The sequence below is a fragment of the Synchiropus splendidus genome, chromosome 3, assembly GCF_027744825.2.
Source record: "Synchiropus splendidus isolate RoL2022-P1 chromosome 3, RoL_Sspl_1.0, whole genome shotgun sequence".
In the NCBI taxonomy this organism is placed as follows: domain Eukaryota; kingdom Metazoa; phylum Chordata; class Actinopteri; order Syngnathiformes; family Callionymidae; genus Synchiropus; species Synchiropus splendidus.
The window spans coordinates 31,194,910-31,216,733 of record NC_071336.1 but is presented as its reverse complement, the minus strand read 5'-3'; the positions used below and the strand labels follow the sequence as shown (position 1 = coordinate 31,216,733).

The 21,824-nt window shown below is 45.3% G+C and overlaps 3 protein-coding genes across 9 annotated transcripts in view; 2 read left to right on the top strand and 1 right to left on the bottom strand.

The window, feature by feature from the left end:
- asap1b (ArfGAP with SH3 domain, ankyrin repeat and PH domain 1b) overlaps nt 1-7,081 on the top strand; it is a 62,776-nt gene extending 55,695 nt beyond the window's left edge. For 2 of the 4 annotated variants that reach the window (XM_053860213.1, XM_053860212.1), the window contains 6 exons: nt 1,486-1,638; nt 3,148-3,226; nt 4,090-4,154; nt 4,220-4,767; nt 5,794-5,916; nt 5,997-7,081. In XM_053860213.1, coding sequence (XP_053716188.1) covers nt 1,486-1,638; nt 3,148-3,226; nt 4,090-4,154; nt 4,220-4,767; nt 5,794-5,916; nt 5,997-6,071 — 1,043 coding nt within the window. In that variant the 3' untranslated portion in view covers nt 6,072-7,081. The remainder of the gene's footprint in view (nt 1-1,485; nt 1,639-3,147; nt 3,227-4,089; nt 4,155-4,219; nt 4,768-5,793; nt 5,917-5,996) is intronic. The other 2 variants (XM_053860214.1, XM_053860215.1) reach the window with 1 other exon arrangement.
- Nucleotides 7,082-7,605: 524 nt separating this feature from the next.
- Nucleotides 7,606-10,576, bottom strand: eef1a1l3 (eukaryotic translation elongation factor 1 alpha 1, like 3). Its single transcript, XM_053860216.1, has 7 exons — nt 9,670-10,576; nt 9,404-9,583; nt 8,905-9,201; nt 8,698-8,848; nt 8,385-8,641; nt 8,088-8,322; nt 7,606-8,025 (listed from the first exon to the last, which is right to left on the bottom strand). Exons 1-7 carry the CDS (start codon nt 9,811-9,813, stop codon nt 7,919-7,921), a joined length of 1,371 nt encoding a protein of 456 aa, XP_053716191.1. The 5' UTR covers nt 9,814-10,576; the 3' UTR covers nt 7,606-7,918.
- A 269-nt stretch (nt 10,577-10,845) lies between these two features.
- The window catches only part of fam49bb (family with sequence similarity 49 member Bb), a 37,470-nt gene continuing 26,491 nt past the window's right edge, over nt 10,846-21,824 (top strand). The window contains exons 1-3 of one of the 4 annotated variants that reach the window (XM_053859287.1): nt 10,926-10,971; nt 12,744-12,825; nt 20,791-20,882. The gene's annotated coding sequence lies outside the window, so the exon portion shown is untranslated. Of the gene's footprint in view, nt 10,972-12,743; nt 12,826-19,905; nt 20,699-20,790; nt 20,883-21,824 lie in introns of those variants that run through there. The other 3 variants (XM_053859285.1, XM_053859288.1, XM_053859289.1) reach the window with 3 other exon arrangements.

Sequence of the window (21,824 nt, the reverse complement as noted above, 5' to 3'; positions counted from 1 at the left end):
GCACCAGAATATTAGCCACACCCACTAAATTTAAGAAGGAAAGCGGATCTCGCTCCTACATAAGCCGCAGTGGTCTATAAGCCGCGGGTGCACTAGTGCTGTCTGCGCTGTAGAAAGGTCAGTGGTGCACGAGGCTTCAAAATGATCACTTCTAAACCAGTTTTGAAAATGGGGTCCGGTATGGAGACTGACTCATGAGACAAACTAGGCAATGTTCTGAACTGGAACCATCAACTCCTCACATCTTTTATTGACATTAAAGCGCTCAAAATGCATGTCCGATGATCTGACACCACAGCCGGTCTCAGTTGCTGCTTCTCATCTGCGGTCCTCCAGGAGATCGGCTCTGTAGGCGGAGCTGCGGACATGCGGGCGAAAATAAAACACCTGTGATGTCATGGGTTTGATGTGATGAGGCTCAGTATTTTTGCAGCATGAGGCTACATAGCCTGTAACCATCTATTTATTAACCTAGTCGCTGTATGAGGGTTCAGACCATGAGATAAGTCCATATATATCTATTATATAGTCCGGAAGCTACGGTACTCATTTGCGTGTGAGGTATTGCAGACTGTGAGCGACACTTTTAAGCATTGATGGTGTGGTTCATGGTACACTTGACAATAGAGAAGTATTTAAAGGTGCAGAAACACATTTGAGAAATGTTTGCGTTTCCTGAAAGGATCAGTTGAAACGTAATGATAGATGTGAATCTGATGGCCATTTATTGTGTTGAGCATCACGTTGACATGAAATGCTGGTTTGTAGATATTCAATATTTTTAGATGTTACGTTATATGTCTGGGGAACAGCCCACAGTTTTAAGGACAATTATGAGGCATTTTTCAAGCATCGATGAGGAGTCGTTTATGAAAGCAGTTATTATTGTGCATCATATAAAGATGAGAACATAAAGACCAGTTTGAGGATCAGCAACACATTTATGGCTCGTGTTGTGCCTGTACATGTCAGATTATGCTGTGGATAACTCATTTGCGGGTCGTGTATTTTAAACATATATTTATAGATGAAGACACTCTGTGGAGCATCACGTACTACACATGAGGACATGAGGAGTAGTGTGTTCGACAAGTTTGTTTACTCTACAACTTTTCGTTCCGCCCACGTGGTTGTGATGGACTCTTGAATCTTGAAGCATGTTTTCAAGACCTTTGAGGACTGACACATGAGCTTGAGCTCCAGGGTTTTAGGGTACGTTTGTGATTCCGGGGACCTTAGTAAAGATCTGTGGATCTGTGGACCTTCTGCAACAACACACGTGAAGCAGGGCAGCATTTGTCCTCAAAGACGCTCCAGAACACTTGGGACTGCGGGTCTCTGACCACACGCTCTTCGTGGCCTCCTCTTTTCCACGCTTCATCATCTTCATCCTCACCTTCTCTGTGTTCTATATGGGAGGGGGGCGGGGCGGGTGGGGGTCCAGACGAACCATCACCTCATTTGTTTTATGTATCGCTCCTCCAGCTCCTCCCCCATCCGGCCCTTCCTCTACACACACCCCAGGAGGCAGCGCCACCTTGTCCAAGAAGAGGCCTCCACCCCCCCCTCCTGGACACAAACGCACCCTGTCTGACCCACCCAGCCCGCTCTGTCACAGTAAAGGGGGCTTGACTGGGGGTGAGACGAAAGCACACGCTGATTCTCAGACTTTTCTACTGTTGACTCCTTTGTTACCGGCTGACTCGATGCAGAGTGAGGTCACATGACTGCGGTACAACCAATCCGTAGCGCCGCGCCCCTCAGCAATATTTTAAACAATGTGCGCCGCAAAAAAAGAACGTTTAGCATGTGGTACTATGATGAAAAGAATTAAGAAACAAAAATATAACAAAAGTAATTTGAAGCCACTGCTCAGAGAAAATTATACAACAATATTGGGGAAATAAAGTTACTTCTTTTGGGGATTTTTACCTATGACATTTAAAAATTTATATATAAAAATGATTGTCATAATTCATTTAAACGATATGAGGGCAAAATATGTAGCGTCAAATTCTGCCCCAAATATTTGATTTTTAACTCTTGAGTCATGCAGTTTTAAAGTAATGAAAGTGAAACAGAAATATACAGTAGTCATAAAATATATAATAATAATAATTTGTGATATTTTTGAATAATAAAGACATGTGTTTGTAATATATTCTGTGGAATTAATGCATAGAAAATGAGTAGTGCAGCAATGTTACATCAATATAGAAGTATAAAATTAGATTATATGAGATTAAATGGGACAAAGTGCAGTTTGGAGACAACAGAAAAATATAAAGATAAAAATAAAGACAAAAAATACAAGGAACTAAAGAGTAAAAGGCATCCAAGTGTGCGCGCAGTGATATAAAGGATTAAATTAGGCATGTCAGTAGATTACAGTTTTTAATCTCACTTTTCTATCCATTTTAAATGCAATTCAATGGTAGATTTTAACAATGCAAGACTTTATTTTGCGATTAATCCGGAGTTAACTCAGGTTAAGTTTAGTAGTGAGTATGGTTGAGTTTAAAAGAGGTATGTTTCATTGGCAGAAATGATTCTGATTTTAAGTCTCAATTCTTCACTCTTTCGCCGAAGATTTAAAGAGCGTTTTTTTACGACTCTGAGCCGTCATGTGGTGCGTCATGCGCATCTGCCCACATGTGTTTGAGACTCTCTGATGTCAGCGAGGAAGCTCCCGAGGACCCATGACACTCAGACAGCAGCAGCACACTGGTCATGTGACCACCGTTACATGGCTGAAAATCCCCCCATGGTTCCAGTTCTGTCCTCCTCGACCGTATAGATCCCTGCCAAAGCATTTTGGGGGCCAAACTTCCAAGTCTCCTCTGTCGTCTGCAGCAGTGTGGTGCTTCCACGTCTCAGTTTGTCAGTCGTGATTTTGGGGTTTGAAACCCTCGTCGACGTTTTTGCGATCTTATCAATGTCTATGACTGTTTGTCCTCTGTGGCGCTCACTCTGTGCCGCCGGACCGACCGCGGCCGCGTGCAGCTCGTGGACAGCTCAGCCAGACGAGGCTTCCCCCATTGTTTTCTTTAAACCATCACAGCATGTTTGTTCGCCTCCATGTTGACGTCCTGCTGTTCTCCTGCGGCGCTGGTGATGTTGAATAATGTGTGGCTGTTGAAACTTTAGGAAGTGACTCCACCCCTCCGCCTGTCACAAAGATGTCTCCGGTGTCAAACAAGTTTGAAGGAATTCCTCATCAGCAAAGGTAGTAAAGTCTCTCTGACCTTCACCTGCTTCAGCCACCTCCGAACACAGCCTCTGCTCTCTTCTGGCAAAAATAAACCACATTCATGTCACAATCTCACTGAAATATTTTCCCTTTACAGACCGTTTTTTTTAACATAATTACTGATACAATGAGTAATGTTTTGTTTACTGTTTTATGATTTCAGTGACCACTTATGACCAATAAAATGGAGACGTGTATTTGACTGAGAGACAAAAGTGCACATTTGGATTTATTTATTTAATTTCAGTAATTTAATTGTTAAACTCAATTTAACTGTTTTTTTTTAATTACATTTACATTTATTGAAGTGCATTTATTTATAAAGTTAAACTTTCATACTTCAAATTTCAATTAAATTTTACTCTGTTATATTGAAATCCGAACAATAAATTAGACTAATAATAATAATAAATAGCAATAAAAACTATAAATTAGACTAATATTAATACATTAGTAAATTCAGATTTCTCTGAACAATGTAATGGAAATAATTTAATTATTGCACTTTTTGTTTTAGCATAATGAAGCTAGATATAAAGGGAATAGCAAGAAATATATATTTTATTTTGGGGAAACATTAATTCGGGAGAAAAATAAGTCATGTAAATTATAGTTTTTATGTAAATTAATTAGAATGATAGGGACTTTATCAGGGTCAGATTCGTGCAAAAATGTTCAATGGTAATGAAAGTGAATGATTAGAAGAGAATTATTGTGTAAAAGACAGTGGAAAGAAGTGGATCATAAGTGAAAAGTGTGACGTGTGAGGTGAAGCTGCCCCACCTGTTGGAACCTTCCTGTTGCTCATCCATGAAACTGATCTCTGGCTCTACTTGCAGCGCTACTTCAAGCAACACGAAGTCGACACTTGGTCCCAGGGTTCTGCCCAAACTACCTCAGAAAGGTGAGTGCTTGTCTGGCCCAGTGTGTTTGCTGATTCCTAATGTGCATGTGCGTGTGTGTCACCAGTGGCGCTGCGGAAGATCGACACCATCCACCACCCGTCGATGGACAAGCCAAGCCTTCCTCCAGAGGTCTTCCAGAAGTCGCCCCCGGGCACCGACACCCCTCAGAAGTCCCCTCTGCCTGACAAGCCACAGCTGGGAGAGCTTCCTCCCAAACCGCAGCCATCCGAACTGCCGCCCAAGCCGGGGGAACTCCCGCCCAAGCCGCAGCTGTCCGACCTGCCGCCCAAGCCTCAGCTGGGAGACCTCCCGCCCAAGCCGCAGCTCAAAGACCTCCCACCCAAGCCGCACCTCACCGACATCCCGCCCAAGCCCGGACCGTCCGAGTCTGCTCCTCGGACTCCCAGTGAGGTGACCAGGCCGCAGACCCAGCCGCCGCCTCCGCCCACGCAGCAGCCGCAGCCGCAGCCTCAGCCTCAGCCGCAAGACTCCCCGTCCCCGAACCAGCAGCCCACCATAGCCACGCCGCCCCAGCAGCTGGCGGAGGACACCAACGGGACGCCGGCGGGATCAGCAGAGACGCCGGTGCCGCTGCCCAGGAAGATCAATGCGGTAATGGCTCCTGTCTTTCCCTTCAAAACTGTCTGTATAAGACAGTTTTGAGACTGTTACTTTTCATCTCGTTTTACTGAGGGGTTAAAAACACAGTTGCAAGAAAATGATAAAAGTAAATGTAATGAAAAGTTATTTCCTGCTTGGGTTCAGTAAAATAAAACTACCATCTTATTTCCATGCATCATGCATTTTATTTGGATTATTTTAAATTTTTTAAATTCAATTTAGCCTTTTTAACATTCCTTTTATACTTCACCTGTTTTTAATTTCATTCTGTTTCTACGATGAGATCATAATATGATCTCAATGCTTTTTATTTACATTGTTTTCACACGTACACATATCTATACAATAGTTTATTGAATTTAATCTTTTTTTGTTTCTTATTTTCCCTGGTTTCCCTCTGTTTTATGTCATTTTTCTTTGAAGTTCTGTTTTTTTTTGTTGTTTTTTTTGAAGTTTTGAAATTCCTCGATTTGCATTTGTTGTTGCAGTCATCAATGATACAAATAGTTTATTAGTAATATAATATCATATATATTTCCTTTGATATTGGGGTTTATTTTCACAATAGTTCAACTTTTGCTTACGGTATTTTTTTGCTATATCCAGTAAATAATGTACATTCTTTACTTTTAAGGTTTTGTCCAACTTTGTCCACTCAGTTCAGTTTAATTATTTAATATGAAAACATGAACTTCGTTTTAACTCAGACACGTTTTTATAAACCTCTTCAAGGAGGCCAAAATAAAAAAAACCTTGCTGAATGCAGCAATTATTCTGTCAAAAGGACAAGTGAAAAACATTTAATTCAATGTCAGACGTCGCAGGTGAATCTCTGGAGACTGTGCTGTGTCCGTGAAATATTCTCCGAGATAGAGAGCACTGCATTTATGAAAGTTTCCACTCCGGATGTTTTGAAACATTTCAGATTCAGGATTCAACAAATAGTTGGGAGTTTTCCTCTGTGGGAGAATCTGCCCGCTCAGCAGGTGAGCAAGTGTCCTGTGTGTGTGTGCGCAGGGGAAGAGCAAAGCTCGGCGGGTGAAGACCATCTACGACTGTCAGGCCGACAATGACGACGAGCTGACGTTCGTGGAGGGAGAGGTGATCATCGTGACCGGGGAGGAGGACCAGGAGTGGTGGGTGAGTAGAGCCGCCTCCCCACATGGATCACACTCAGGAGCCAAACGCAAACTTCCTCTGATGCCAACCTCTCCTCACAGATCGGCCACATCGAAGGGGAGCCCGACAGAAAAGGCGTGTTCCCCATGTCCTTCGTGCACATCCTGAGTGACTGACACAAAGACTTGCACTACCCTTCCTCTCCACAGGGGGGGCTGCTGTAAATAGCTGCGGAAACACCTCCTTGTCACATGACATGTGTCGCGAAGGAAAAGAGAAACAAAAAAAAAAGCAAGGAACGGCTGGCTGTACAAAGAACGTGTGTCTTCTCCCTCTAGCAGTATTATCTTAGTCCTACTAGCACGGCTGCGCCCGGCCCAGCTCCAGCCCGAGCACTTACCTGATGTGGTGTATATATCTGTGTAAATATATATATTTCTGTGTGTGTGTGTGTGCGTGCGTGTGTGTGTACATACATGTTTATTGTACAAAAACATGTACCATCGAGCTGTCGGGCCGTTTTATCTCTCTTCATTTCTCCCCCCCAGGTATCGGCTTATACTCCCAGAATAAGAAAGCGGAATGTGAAATTTGTGTCCTGCACCCCCAACATGAGTTGACTGAAGAGACCCCCCTCCCTCCCCACCCCCGAACATTCAGTGTACTCCTGCTTGCTACGTGCGTGCGTGCGCGAGCGCGTGTGTGTGAGTGTGTAGTGTTTTACAGTGTAGAACCTGCTGCTACTGTGGTGGAACATCACCGTCGGTCACTCATCTCTCTGTCCCTCCTCTCCACTGTGTCTCCTCCGTGCATGGCCTGACCACCACTGGAGTGGAGACCTGCTCACCTCAGGGTTTGAAGAGCCACTTAAAAAGAGAAAAAAAAAATTGATCGTCCCGTCGCTAAAGCCACTACTCCTGACCAGGACGGGGATCCAGAGAGGACATCTGAGCAATAACTTGATTTTCTTGAGATTTCTTTGCGAACCTGTTCACCCGAGTCTTGTAAACCTCATAAGCTTGAACTTGTTTTTGTTTTTTTGAGTTGGATTCATGTATTTTCATTCCATGTTACTGGATCAAGGTTCTGCCTTTTGGACCATGAAGAGCTGATGTTTGATCACAGTCCTTCTCCTGTTACGGAACAAACCCACCAACCCATTGTATCATTAAAGTGCTGTACTTCAGTCCGACTGCTCTCCATCACTGTGTTTGATGAACTACCTCCAAAGGGTTCAAGCTTCAGGTCGCGACTGTCCATGTTTGTTCACCACCTTCTTCATCCTCGAGTCACATCTTCATGTCCTCCTGCATCTTGAACCTCACTGGTTCCTCTCCATCACCAACATCTTTGGTCCAACACTGTCCACCCAAACTTTGCTTCCAAACTTATCATGTCCCTCATTTATGATCTTGTCCTTCCTTCATCTCTGACTCCAGAGTCTAAGCATCCATCATGGCAGTGACCTCTGCCATCACCACCCTGCCTGCACTCCTCAAAACTGACCCCAAATACTCTTCATGACCTCCCGTCCCTCCATCTTCTCGACTTCATTTAAGAAATTCTAAACATTTGGGGAGCTTTGACACCAGTATATGAATAACAAGCAGCCTTTTACAGAGTTTCCCTCCTGACACTTAACCCTTCTCCTCCTGCAAGTCTAACTTCAGGATGGGCTTTAAAAACACATTGACTTCAGACAAAGCCAATCTTGGAGAAGTGATCGACACTTCTATTGAAGCATATAGCCGATGCTAGAGACACTCAAAGGGCACCAGAGGTTGTGCTCTAGTTCTGAGCAGTGAACACACAAGTTTGTCATCCAGAGTCTTTATTTTCCTCAAATGTTCGTCTTACATTTAACCGAAATAAAGCGTCCATCTCTGCAGCTTCTTTAGGATCCAACACAGGGACCCTCCTTCTCAAGTTCAACATAAATACTTTGTGCGTCAACACAAAAACTGGCTTTAAAAATATAAAAACGTCAACATAAAGCACAAGTACCAGAAGACTGGTACACAATCTATTTACACGTTTGGACCTTGGCGTGCTTGGATCCCAGGTCCTTCTCCACAGACTTTATGACCCCGACGGCGACCGTCTGCTTCAGGTCTCTGGCAGCGAAGCGACCTGGTGGAGGGGGCGACAGGTGAGTCGGGTCACCAGGGGTGAGGGGTGAACGTGAGCCTTACCTAGAGGTGGGAAGGTGAAGAAGCTCTCCACACACATAGGCTTGATGGGGACCAGCGTGACGGTGGCGGCGTCTCCCGACATAAGCAGCTGGGGGCGGTCCTCCATCTTCTTCCCGGTGCGGCGGTCCAGCTTCTCCTTCAGCTCGGCAAAGCGGCAGGTCACGTGGGCTGTGTGGCAGTCCAGGACCGGAGAGTAGCCGGCCTTGATTCTGCCAGGATGGTTCAGGACGATGATCTGAGGAGGAGCGCTCGTGAGACGGCATGCAGGGGGCGCCGTTTGAGGGCGACGTTCTGAACCTGTGCATCGAAGCTCCGGACGTCGGACGGAGGGTCGTGCTGGGCGTTTCCCGCCACGTCTCCTCGCCGCAGGTTCTTCACCGAGACGTTCTTGATGTTGAAGCCCACGTTGTGTCCGGGCAGCGCCGTCTCCAGACCCTGGTGGTGCATCTCGATGGACTTGACTTCTGCGGTCAGCTTGGCCGGCGAGAACATCAGGGTCATGCCGGGTTTGAGGACGCCGGTCTCGATCTTCCCCACTGGAACCGTCCCAACTCCTGCCACAGGAACACGGTTGAGAAGAAGCGAGAAGAAACTCTGAATCCGGTCTGACCTCCGATCTTGTAGACGTCCTGCAGGGGGAGCCTCAGAGGCTTGTTGATGGTTCTGACCGGCGGCTGAATGGAATCCAGAACCTCAAGTAAAGTCTTCCCGCTTCGGTTTCCTTCCCTGCGTCGGACCTTCCATCCTTGGAACCAGGGCATCTGGACAGGAGCTCAGTTTAGCGCCCCCCTGGAGAAGGATGAGCGAGGCAACTCACCCGCTGAGTGGCGGTGATCATGTTCTCTCCGGTCCAGCCCGAGATGGGGACGAAGGGAATGGTGGCGGGATCGTAGCCGATCTTCTTGAGGAAGCCCTGGACGCCTCGCGCCACCTCGTCGAAGCGCTTCTGGCTGTACGGCGGCTCCGTCTGGTCCATCTTGTTCACGCACACGATCATCTGCTTGACGCCCAGCGTGTAGGCCAGCAGGGCGTGCTCGCGGGTCTGACCGCTCCGGGACACGCCCGCCTCAAACTCCCCTTTAGCCGCTGAGACCACCAGCAGAGCCACGTCAGCCTGGTGTGGGGTGGGAAAAATAAAAAACTAACTATGAAACATGCCCATTTATGAGTTTAATTTCCTTTTAGAATGAGGTTAAAAAAAAGTACAGGCTGGACTATTACTGACGCAGCTGAAGGCCACGTGCTCATCAGGAACCAGCACGGCGTCGGCATTTGACGCCAACAGACTCCGCACGAGACGCCGTGCGACGCCTCACCTGCGAGGTTCCGGTGATCATGTTCTTGATGAAGTCTCGGTGCCCGGGCGCGTCGATCACCGTCATGCTGAAGCGCTGCGTGTTGAACTTCAGCAGCGAGATGTCGATGGTGATGCCGCGCTCGCGCTCCGCCTTCAGCTTGTCCAGCACCCAGGCGAACTTGAAGGAGCTCTTGCCCATCTGCGCTCACACACACACACACACAAAAACTCCGGTCCCGCTCGGTCTCCCGCTGGGGGAGGCGCCGGCCGGCCACGTGCTCTCACCTGCACCGCGGCCTTCTCGAACTTCTCCAGCTTCCGCTGGTCGATGCCTCCGCACTTGTAGACCAGGTGACCGGTGGTGGTGGACTTCCCGCTGTCCACGTGGCCGATGACCACCACGTTCACGTGAGTCTTCTCCTTTGCCATGTTCCAGTTGCAGACACGTCTGAGCTGCGCGGATTTTTCCTTTTTTTTTTTTCTGTCGGTTCTTTGGCGAGCGAGTCGCGCTCGCGGCTTTTATGGACCAGGCGGTAAATGAACGACACCTGCGCTGATTAATCAAGATTAATTACCGCCCCCTTTGCAACTTGATGCCTATTATATGCACCTATATATCAGTATCAGAAAAACCTTATTAATCCCACGGGAAATTGTGTTTGTAACATGCTCTGTACACAACATATCACAATGAATTAAAAAGAAATAATATTATAAAGTGCAACAATACAAAAGATCTCAGAAAAACAATGTGCAACAAATGCAGTTCAAATGTGTATGTTTATATACAAGACGAACTTTAGACTTTAAGAGAGCAAATGACTGTTTTGTTCTTATTTTTTTTTATTTTGTACATTTTTTTTCTATTTGTTTCGATTTTTTTGTAAATTATTTTTTGTCACACAGTCGAGACCTTGATTGTGTATGTGTATGTGTATTATTATTATTATTATTATTATTGTGGTCGATATAAATGAAAATATTAAAATAAAATATGAAAATTGAGACAGCGGAAATATATAGCTAATTTAACACAAAAAAACTACACTTTTAGCGCCACAAGTCAGTAATTGTTAGCGTTTAAATGGAAAAAGTGAAATTGTTTAGTGACAAATCAAATTTATACACGCAAATGCGATCTAATTATGTGGTGACTTAACCTCACAATGAAATGTATTTAAGATAAAAAGTACGAAAATAAGCGAGCAAACGCAGAAGAAAATAACGGTCCTAGAAATGAATAAAACATAATCGAGCCATCGATCTTTTAAACGTGAACAATTTTTTAAATCATATTTGATAATGTTTATTTGACTTTTTTCCATTTTGAATCTTGACTCTTGAATCTTCCTCTAGATGGGAACATGCGCCTGCGTGTTGAGACCCCGGGCGGTGCTGCGTGGTTCAGCTTGCAGGGATAAACACCGCCCGTCCGCCGTGGCAGGGCGTCACAATCAAGCAGCTCTCGCTGATGGCTGCAATGACGCTGCAGCCCGGAAACGGCCACAGCACGTCGGCTCCGGTCGCCTCGCTCCTCGCCGCCGCTTCCCAGCGTGGTACCGTCCGTGTTTCTCCTCTAGCGTCCAGGTAAAAGCGACTCTATCTTGACTTCAACCCTCTCCCCACCGTTTCCCTGTCGTCTCGTGTGTAGAACCCGGCAGTTGCCATTCATTGTTTGTTGTCCGCAGCGTCGCCGGCGCTGCTCGCAAATACGATTCATCTAGAGAAACAAATATCCCGGAGATCATCTCTCAAATCATAGGCAGTCACCCATCAAACCTTTAGTGAAGTGTAACTTCCCGTTTCTCGCTTAAGGTGTCGGCGATTTGCTCCGTTAGATTTGCCTTTCCCGTTTTTCTGCGCGGCTCCTGAACGCCACATGTTCGACCCATATATGACTAAACTGCAGATTATCAGATGGATTTGGCTTCATCTGTACAGTTGCACCTCATAATCTAACCACGCTGCGCTAAACGAACCGTATGTCTTGGATTAAAACTGCTCGTTTGCAGGAGACACAGCATGTAATCCACCGAGGTGCGTTCACGGAACCGCAGTGGCAGCCGGTCAGAACAGCTTCCTCTTTTTTTTTAGAATATTAAATTATGACAACCCTGCCTTGAATAAAACACAAAACGGTTTTATTGGGTGACAGTCCCTGAAATAGAACCACTATTGCGTCATCAGGTGTCGTGACGCCCCATAGGCGGAGACGTTCATTTTCCTATTCGGCGATGACAACGAGCCTCCGACCGATTTGTCACCAGCACATTCTGTTATAGTGGTTTGTAATAGCTCCTCCTTTGCCACTTAGGAAGGTCCTCGTAACAGCGTTCACTATGAATCATTAAATAGTGTTTTAATGATGGGAAAATGCGTTTATTTTGCTTCTACTACTACTAAAAAAAACATATGAGTCAACCTTGTTCTTCATTTCTGTTGTCTTCATCTGATGTTTGTGTTTTCCAGTCACAATGTGGCAACACCTATTGACAGCATGTTCACGTGTGGTTTTATGAAGGGAGTCCGTCTTGTTGTCTTCTCTCTGAAGTTGTGTCACATCCGGCAGGTTCATGTATCCAGCCCTGTCTGCTCCAATATTTGAGGAAATGCTGTTTGTTGTTGAAGATGTTTTGAACTGGACGACAGTTGGTTGCTGTCGCATGTGACCAAAACATGTCAAATGGAGGAGGTCACATGAGTCGGTGAACGTTGGCTCGGCAGTGGAGATGAGTGTGTCGGGGTGTGGTGGAGAATGAACTCGGAAAAGTTCAGCCTTGATTTCACACGCTTCTCCTCCCCTCCCATCTGTGGCTCTTCTTCTCTTGGTGTTCCTCGTCTCCTAGAGTCAACCGCCTGGAAACGTTAGGGTTGTACACTTGACTCGCACGCTGGAAACTGGCACACGTTTTTAAAAGCTGAGGCTCAGGTTACTGGAGTCTAGGAGCTGTTGATGGTTGCTCATGGAGCAAGACTGCGGACACTATCTTCTCAGACACGCTGCATGTTTGAACTCCTGTCGTCTGGTTGCCCTGCAGGAGGAAATAGGAGGGAGGTCCAGGTTTCTTCTCCTGTGGCCCCACGACCCTCATAAGATAAGATAGTTTTCCAGTGCTTTTCGCGACAGATCCACGTCAACATCACAAACTTGTAAAGTGTTTTCTGACCCCACCTAAAGTCATAGTGTGCATCAGTGCTTTTGCACAACCCCTGCGCAGCACGGAAGTCTGTTATTTCCTCCTTTTCCTTTGTCTCAGCAGAGAATCTGAAAGTGGAAGTGAAACAGCAGCATTGTCATTTCAGCGTCTGTCGGGCGACTTGTCAGTGATGCAACCTTTGTGCTCGCTTTGCTCTCGCAGGTGATCCGGGGGATAAAAGCTTCTGAAACGTGAGTGTGCCGCTCGCGCCACGCTGAGAGTCTCACCGCGTGAATCTGCCTCAGTAAGTTGCAGAGACTAGTGTCGAGGCGGGAACTTCCCTTTTTGGGATTTGTCTGCGTGATAATAGGAGCGTAGCAGGATGTCAAGACCTTATGTTAGGTGGGCTTGCTGAAGACTGGGTGCAGAAGGATGCAGGAAACGCGGTGGTGGCGTCGTGTGGTTGATATTTCAGTTGTTGTAATGTTTGTGTATTGGAGCTCTCTGTGCAGTCCAAACCTCCTTTCACCCTCAGATTCTCCGTCAGATTTTTGCCTTTCAGCGCCATGATTTCGGGACACTAGCTTCATCACAACACAACATTTCAGTGAAAACACGATGGCAGGAACGTCGGCTGAAAAGTTCTACTGCCGCTTCCAGAGAAAATGTAAAACATTCCGTCCAAATCTTCTGGAATAAAGCAGCCTATTTATCTACCCTTGTATAAGTAATAGTAAGGTAAGACAAGATAATCCTTCATGTGTTCCACAATGGGGGAGTTTGGATTGTCGCCGGATAGTAAAGTATGCATTAAAATACTCAAAGCAGCCATGTATTATACAGTCTTAACGCTCTAAGATAAAGTATGAGAAATAACTATAATATTCAAATAGATTAAAAATTATTTTAACATGAGAACGTACAGTGATTGAACTGTTAAAACAATGACAGTGAGTCTAGTGGGAGGTTTTTCTGTGCTAACAACAATAATAATAATAAAGATTATAGTCATAGTTGCTAAATAAAGTTGAGAGAGAAAAAAATACCCCTGAGACAAAGGTTTGGGGTAAATCCTGCAGTGAATTCTGGAGGATCCAGATGGCGGCGTCACTGTCGTCCTCATTGGGTCTTTTTCATTCTCATAAGAAACACACTTGACTCTTCCCTCTCTGGACTGGCTGACGCCCAAGTTGAAGTCACTCACTGCCACTAACCAGATTCACACAAGTGCAGTTGTCTAATTTAATTTTTCAGTTTTCGTTCTGGACAGTTCCTCATGAGTATTGCGTAACGTCACGTTAACGCAGAAGGTGCTTGACATGAACCTGAATTATAGATGACGATCTCCTGCGACCCCTTTTGACCTTTCCCGGCCGGGCGGCTCGAGTGTCTGAAAAATATCTGACACTATTCGCCTCCGCTTCAGCTCCTGGCGGCTAATAATAGCAGGCGCGTCAGCCAGAGGTGTTTAATCTCTGACGAAGTGTCCGACTGTGCCGCCTGTTGCTTTGACAACACACTGGGCCCACGGCGTGGCGGTCCCCGGCTCTTCTGTCCTGTGAGTCGTCCGCTCACTGTTTGACACACCAGCTGTGTCAACCAGCCACATCAGCGGAATTTACTGCGTCATCCTGAGCTCATTCTTAACGTTGGAGGGCTCTAGTTTTCAGGGGGGACGATGGCGATGTGTCCAGCTCCCGTGGGATTGTTGTCGGATTTTCTGGGGCGGTACAGCCATGGTTGTGTGACACGGACCAGGCGTGACCACAGTCTGGACTCGGGGCCAGTCGCGACTCCTTGTCTGATTCGTTTGGTCACGGCTTCGCTCATGAATTCCGCGACACGTACATGACACAGCTTTACAAGAAAGACATTCACCACGTCTCTTACACGCTCACGTCTTTCCAAGATGGCGGCGCCCTGTCCGGCTGCGGCTGCTTCGGTTCCCGCTAACAGTCTGAACTACTTTTTATCAAGATGAATTTAGTCGGTAAAAGCCAGAAGGATGAGATTAGCAATGGTGATGCTAGTTGCTAATGTCTGCTGTTGCTCCCTCCACAAGAGGCCACTGATCGTGTTTCCGACGATTTCCTAAATGCATGTACAGCAGAGGTTCCTAAAGGGCCACATTAGAAACTGTAACTGTTGTGAGGGGCCATCATCAGAAAAAAGACAGGGATGACTACAAAACATGACGGAAAAATATCCAAAATGTATACTTGGGTAACAAGGACAAAATCAACCTAAAAAGATTGTAAGTAAGGATATTAAGAAGCGTACATATGCCATGAAACCTATTGAAGTATTTCATTTTATACGCATTTAATTTGAATATAAAACTGTGGACCAAACGTTAAAAATATATATTCAATATTCCTTCAATGTATTTTGTGGAACAAGAAAAACACACAAAAATGGCCTATGAAAAGAATATGTATTTATATTTATAGATTTACTGCTGAATTGGTGGTGGTGACTAAAAGAGAGACCAAAAAAATAACGATACGCGATACTCCAACTTTCCTTCTGGGAAATTTGACCTTTACGAGGCGTTCTTATTGAAACATCTGGCTCCTAATGTAGAAATTCCTGGTTCACAGTTCAGCTTGAGCTTCAGTTCTAGAACAAAAATGTTGACCAGTCATCCACTGTTAGCCACGAAACCACAACTGTACAGGAGGATGCTGCATGTTCAGATCATTGATGCTACTTTGCTAATGCTAGTGCTCTGATTGTCACGTCCTTCTGAAAGAAAAATGTTACTGCGTAACTACAGTGGGCCAATGTTATTCCGTATATAGCGTGGACCCCTCAGTGAAGTCACACTGAAGGTCCATCACGTCAGAGAAACAGGCTTTGCTTCCCGTCAGGTTTGGACTCTGAGGCCGAGGTGTTATAAAAACATGTGCTGACTAATGGCGTGTTCGCCGGAGCGCTGACGCTCATCTTCAGTGGCACCTACTTGCTTCTTTTACGGACCATCTGATGGGAAGGATGTGTTGTCCTCAGATGCCGGTCAGGTGCCGGCGTCTCATCAGAGCGATCGATCCGTCTGCGTGCTTAATGCTGTTTGATGGCTCCATTATCATGACTCGGCATATTCCGGGAGACCGCTGAGAAGTGCATCTAATTCTGAACATCAAGTGCAGGTAAAAGGTGTTTGAGAATCTTCAACACAATCGCTGTGTTACCTGTTATGTTGCTCATCTAAAGCGCTTCTTTCACTGTGGCTCTGGACGGTGTTGCAGAGAGCAACGGCGTGATTCGTGCGTCAGCGGTGGGATGCCATGCATCAGGCGGTGGCCTTTACAATTTACATAAATTTTTAAGTTTACCATTATTTTTGGCCCGAAATTAGTTTTTCAAGGTGAAATTCCCTGTACCAATAAGGCTAAAGCCAAAAGAATGTCTCTTGAAATGTTATTGAAATGTCTCTTCCCATGTTCTTATCTCTAAATCCTAATGACTAAAGTTTGTTCTCGCGGAACTCGAGTAGCACATTCCGGCCCCACAGATGAAGAGAACTAGCATTTTTATTCCTTCTGAACCGACAATATTTCATGTTACTAAACAACGGTCTTTGCACAGTTTCACAGGTAATACAGATTGTTTTGTTTTGTCTGCTTTCATCCGTGAGGTTTACAGGTCTTGATAGTATCAATGAGGTGTATTACATATCCTGATCCTACCACTTAAATAGCTCCCCACAAGACAATTGGTCTCAAAAATATGCTCTGATTTTTAAAGCTGAATAACAAGAAAAAACAATTCCAACTCTGTCATTGGCCACAGGAGGGAAAATGTACAATACACAATAAAAATAAAATAAAGATACAATCTTCTCATGAAGATAGTTTAGGAAAAGGTCATGTATTCTCTGCATTTTTCGAAGGGATCAGCTCCCTCTGAATATGTCTCTACGTAGCTCCTAATATCTTTTCAACGTTTTCCAACGTTAAATGACTTTCACCTGCATCAGAAAACATTAAAGCAACCTGTACTTCCTGATTTCTGCGGCAGATATTTCACTGTGAGAGTGAACTCAGTTCTCCAAGTTACTTCCTTATTTTGAAGCCACTGTTTTGCTGGTGGTCATTGTGTCTGCTTGTGGCTGCTTACGTGCTGCTGTTGAGGAAGTTTGCACTCAGTACTCCACATACCACGACTCCCTTTTTGCAAATCGGTTGGTGACATTTTACTACTGAAAAATTACTCCGGCCGATGACGTTTTACTACTGATAAACTTGTTTCTTGGTTGTTTGAATCAGAGCCGCCATTTTTGTGTTCGTATGAGGTGTAGTAGTTTGCTGTTGAAATTCATCGAAACTCATCAGTGAACTGCACCAGAATGTCCTCATGTGTGAGGTGTTCCAGGAGTGACCAGATGGGTGGAGGACCCGGGGCAGACCCAGAAGAGAAAGGTCTGAAAGGTCTCGTCTTTCTGCTGAGCAGGAGAACTGGAGAGAGGGAAGTCTCCCTTAGCAAAAACTGTTGAGTTTTATTAAGTATACTTCAGTAAGTATAAGTATACAAGTGTACTCCAGACCACATTCTAGTTGTGTATAGTTGGCAATGTGCTTATTGGCCTACTACATCAGCAACTTATGACGAAAGAGTCCAAACATGCCAGCTATGGTTTGATGGCAGATGGTCACACGCACCGTGACCAACAATGATTTGTTCATTGTCATTCAGTGAAAGTACTAATCAACCACTGTCAAATGAGAGCAAAAGTAGTATCGAACAATAACAATAACAATAAATGTCTGTTTCCTGCCCGCAGTCACCCATTCCCAGTGCCCAGGTCCTTTGCACTGTATACTCAAAGTTAACTTAATCAAGTATGCTTGAATATAAGTGTACTTCAGTGTGCTACTTTTAAGTATTTCAAATGGAGTATGTCAGAAGCAAACTTCTAGTATACTCCCTCAGTTTTAGTGTAATGTTTACTCGTAGTAGTTCACTTGAATCACCGTCTGTCACCGTTCACTTCCATGTTTGTACTGAGCCCAGTAAGTTTTTGAAAATGACTTAAGTCAGAAACTGTCGTCAGACTGCCGGAGGCCAGCTTTCATTCTTTCCCAAATCAAAGCAAGTCTGCTCCTGTCCTTAAGCGGGTTGTTGCTGACATGATGACGTGCTGAAGTTGGAAAAGCTGAGCCCTTCCAGCTTCGTCTCTCTGGGATATAAGATGCCACCGACCGCCCGTTTTTAGCCCGACGCATCAGAAGTTCAAGCGTTTTCTCAGCGGCTGAGGATGGCATTCACTCGTGTCTGATAAGAAGTGTGTGTGCGGTTCTGATATTTGACTCCGTCTGAGTCAAGCCTTGGTTTCAACACCTCCATCGAGCGCTGCTCAAACGCCTAAAGCCTGGAGCGTAATGAGTCGAGAGTGATCGTGTGACCTTCTCAGCTGCAGACGCACTCTCCATTCTGAGGTCCACTGTCGGTTTGCTTTCACTTCTCCTGAGGCTTCTCTGAGTGGAAATAAAAACAAATTTGGGTTTTCTTTGTGGTGTTGGCGCACGTGTGAGTGAGAGCTGCTGCTTCTGTCCTTCCTTCTGTGTGAGATTTCCACCTCCTGACATGTGGGGAGGCTTCTATGAGCTGTTTGAAATGAAGAGTGCTGCTGAGAAACTGACACACCTGGTGTCACAGTGCCCGAAAAAGTAAAACTGTTGTGTTAAAACCATCATTTAAACTAGGAATCCAGCGATCCTGATCGCCGATATCGCAGATACGCAACATTAGCATGTAAATGCTCCATTTTTCTGTGTGATATATCTCCACCATCCACGAGCCATGATGAAATATCGGCCTATTTGGAGGTGGCACCTCAAGAAGGGTGCAGAGATCTCGTAGTTTCACATGGTCATCGTGTTGCGATTTCAGCATTTAAACAAGCCTGATGACATCATAAAGTCATCTAGAAAACACTTGTGCCGGTGGGAAATGTTAGGTACTAGTAGCACAATTGACCTCGCACTACCGGGATCTCCGTCTTCAACATTCTCATTCCATCTTCCACCTCCTGACTCTCCAACATTAGCTCCACAGATGGACATTCAGCGGGAGAGCGTTGCCTCGCTGCCTCCGCACCAAACCTCTTAACACAATCGCGACTTTGTTTGATCCAAACCGCTCGGTGTCGGTCACAGTTCACTTCTCAAGCGCTTGAAGCCCAATCTCCAGTGTGGTTTTGGTTTTTAGGATTTTATAAATGACATTCTTCTGTGTTTCTGTAAACTCTCAAATCGCATTATTTTAGTTTCCAAAATGAAGGATAATCACTTTAGAGCTCATGCGATCAATGTGCTTTGAACAATTGGTTCTTTTCATGATTTTTTTTTCCCCCCTTCAAATCAAGAGAGCTCTGAATTCTCCCACCCATGATGGTGCTTTCATCCTTCTTGGTCAAACCCGGTCCAACTCCTTCTTCTCACCTGGTTCTATTTCATACATGCTCCGCCCTCGAATGGACTTCACGATTGGTTTATCCCTTATAAGGCGTGGCCTTTGCCCTATAGGATCTTTAACCCCACCCAACTGGGGGAAGGGGTGCCCCCCTATTGAAGCCCTCTGCTACTGCGCATCAACCCTTTTTGGAATTCGGGCTCAGGAGGGCGATCACTCATAGAACTGGAGTTACATCCTGGTAACTCCTGTTTTTTGGCTCCGGAAGATGAATATGCTACTGTTTTCAGACCCCCTTTATTTAGTGTTTAAATAATATATTTTCTATTTTATTTAATTAAGTTGGATATTCATTAACTGAAATCTTGATTGTTTTGACTTTTAGCTTGAACTATTTCTGGCTAAAAATGCTTATGTTTTCGTCCAGTGGTTGCTCCTTCAGTCATCTGAGGGAGCCGCATAGTTCCATCTGTGTCACTGACTTTACAGTGGTCGATGTAAACGCATGAAAAAAAGTGTTTTCTTGGTTAAAGACATGAATATCTTGCTGTTCTCTTGATGCACACTGTTGCATGTGATGATTCAGGATAGTGGTGCTTATTCTGTGTGGTGAAATCTGTCGCTACGGAAGCCAGAAAGTGAAAGGAAAAAAACAGTTGAAATTGAAAATATGACCTGAATGGTGAGGCGCGTGTAAGATACGGCCCTGCCTGGTGGGAATGTTAGAGATTTCTGGTCGGCGCACTGCAGGCACTCTGTGACCCAAATATTTGAATGCTCATTCAGAGAGCCTCTGGCTTCCAGCTGTAGGTCCGATGCTGCTCTTGTGCCTCTGATGTCTTTGACTCGTGATTCCGCCAGCGAAACACATTCATGTAAAGACCATGTGCTTGTGAAACGTCGCAAACCAAACTGAAAAGATGTATATTTTGTTTCAGTTTTGCCTTTGATATTCACATTTCTGAAGCCATTATGTGGAATAATATCTCCCACCAGTTTCACTGAACCTGTGAATTGACTCTCATTGACTGCTGAAGCGTGTGACCTGGGCTGACCTGTGGCCCAGGTGAACTTCTGCTCGACCGTCTTGACCATTTAAGGAACTGGTGAACGGAGCGAAACGTGCTTCCTGCTCGACATGCGTCCTGAACCGGAGGAAGCGTTACACAATAGGAAGTGGCGCGTTTCTGTGCGTCTGCATTTGTTTGAAAAACTTTCTCAAGATGAGGTGGAGTGGAAAAGAGCTGCTCCATGATGAAGTCATTCAAGTGTTGTCGGGCAGTCGTGAGGGACCCTTCAGGGTTCCTCTGGACACTTGAGGGTCAGAGTCCTGACCTTTAAGTACTTGCCGATACAGAGTGCAGATACCAGTAATACCATATCAACCATTTTAAATTATGAATTTTAAGTTGTTGTTTTTTTCAGAACATGTTTCCTTAACTAACATTTCAAAGTTTGGGTTTTGTTTGAATGAAGTGCCTTGACTATTCTGACAAGCCCTAACCCTAAATAAACTGCTCTCAAATATCACGATACTTTATTGCACCATATTGTATTGATATTTCTGCTGAAATATTGCAAGACTTGATTGTATGATATTGTGTGAATATTTTAAGTTTTCTGTATCGACATTTAATACATGGACACTTTTCATTTCCTGCTGCATTTGTGACATGTTTAATGTTTTCTTTTTGTGCACTGGAGTTGTTTAAGTTGACTGAGGGAGCGTGTCATTCCACTGCTGGACTGTAATGGAACTGAAAGTCAGTTAACGTAACAAACTCCTTTTCATGCACATGATACTGTACTGCATTCTCTGATTCTCACCCTTAGAATGATGGGTCTTGTGTTTCAGAGGCTGACCTCTGCTGGAGGACAGTGACCCGGGGCCACCTCCCAGGCCGGGCCGCCCTGCTCCTGACTGAAGCTCCCACTCCTCCACTACTGGTAAGACTCTCAGTGGGACGTAGGCGGATGTTGTTCGAATGCATGTCTGGTCTGTCCGCAGTACTCGGCTCCTCACGTGTGTGTGTGGGTAAGGAAAGACTGTAGACCAGTGACCCCACCATGGACCAGTCCTCCACAATAGTTGATTGAAAGCAACGGCACCGTGGGTGGCGGTTTGCCTCATTTTCCTAATTTGAATGCGCAGTTATGTAGATGTGCAGGAGCCAAACTCCCCGGTGGCGTGCCGAGGTCGGCAAAAACGCCCCAACATGCGAATAACTGGATCACATTTTAATCAGCTTTATTTTAGCCCGTGCTGATCCTTTAAAATATGCTGGGCTCAGCCCTGATACTGATCCCGCCCCCTAATGAGATTCTATCCAGGTCCACTTTCAGGGCCACAGGGCCCTTCAGCCTGCTTTTGGGGCCCCTTTTACCAGCAGTGGCGTCTCAGTACCTGCTGATGCAAACAAGAAAGCAGCGATTCCATTCTGAGCTTGTCTAGTGGGTCAATCGTTTCCCTTCTATTAAGAAGACGATTCTGACTTGCACCAACTCATCTGCATCCGTTTACTCTTTCTGCTTGTTCAAGTCTGCAGCTGGTTTCTGATCGCAGTTTCCACTGTGAAGCTCTTAGATGAGAGTAACTCAGTGACGGCGCAGTGCTGCAGTTTTGCTGTTGTTCCTGCACATGTCTGGTGGTGCTGTGAGCGTATCCAGGTCAAATGGTGCAAACCAGGTCTTTTGTTGAGCGTGTTTCGACGTGTACAACCTCAAGTCCCAAGTCTGAGTGATTCTTATAGAACAGAAGAGTCTCATCCTTTGGGGTCTCTTGGGTCTAACTGTACGTTCACACCAATTGAAGTTCATTTCAATTTCAAGTAAAGTGCGGGTGCATTGGACACAAATACTCTTGACAGTGCAGCATTAAGGTGTTTCAGT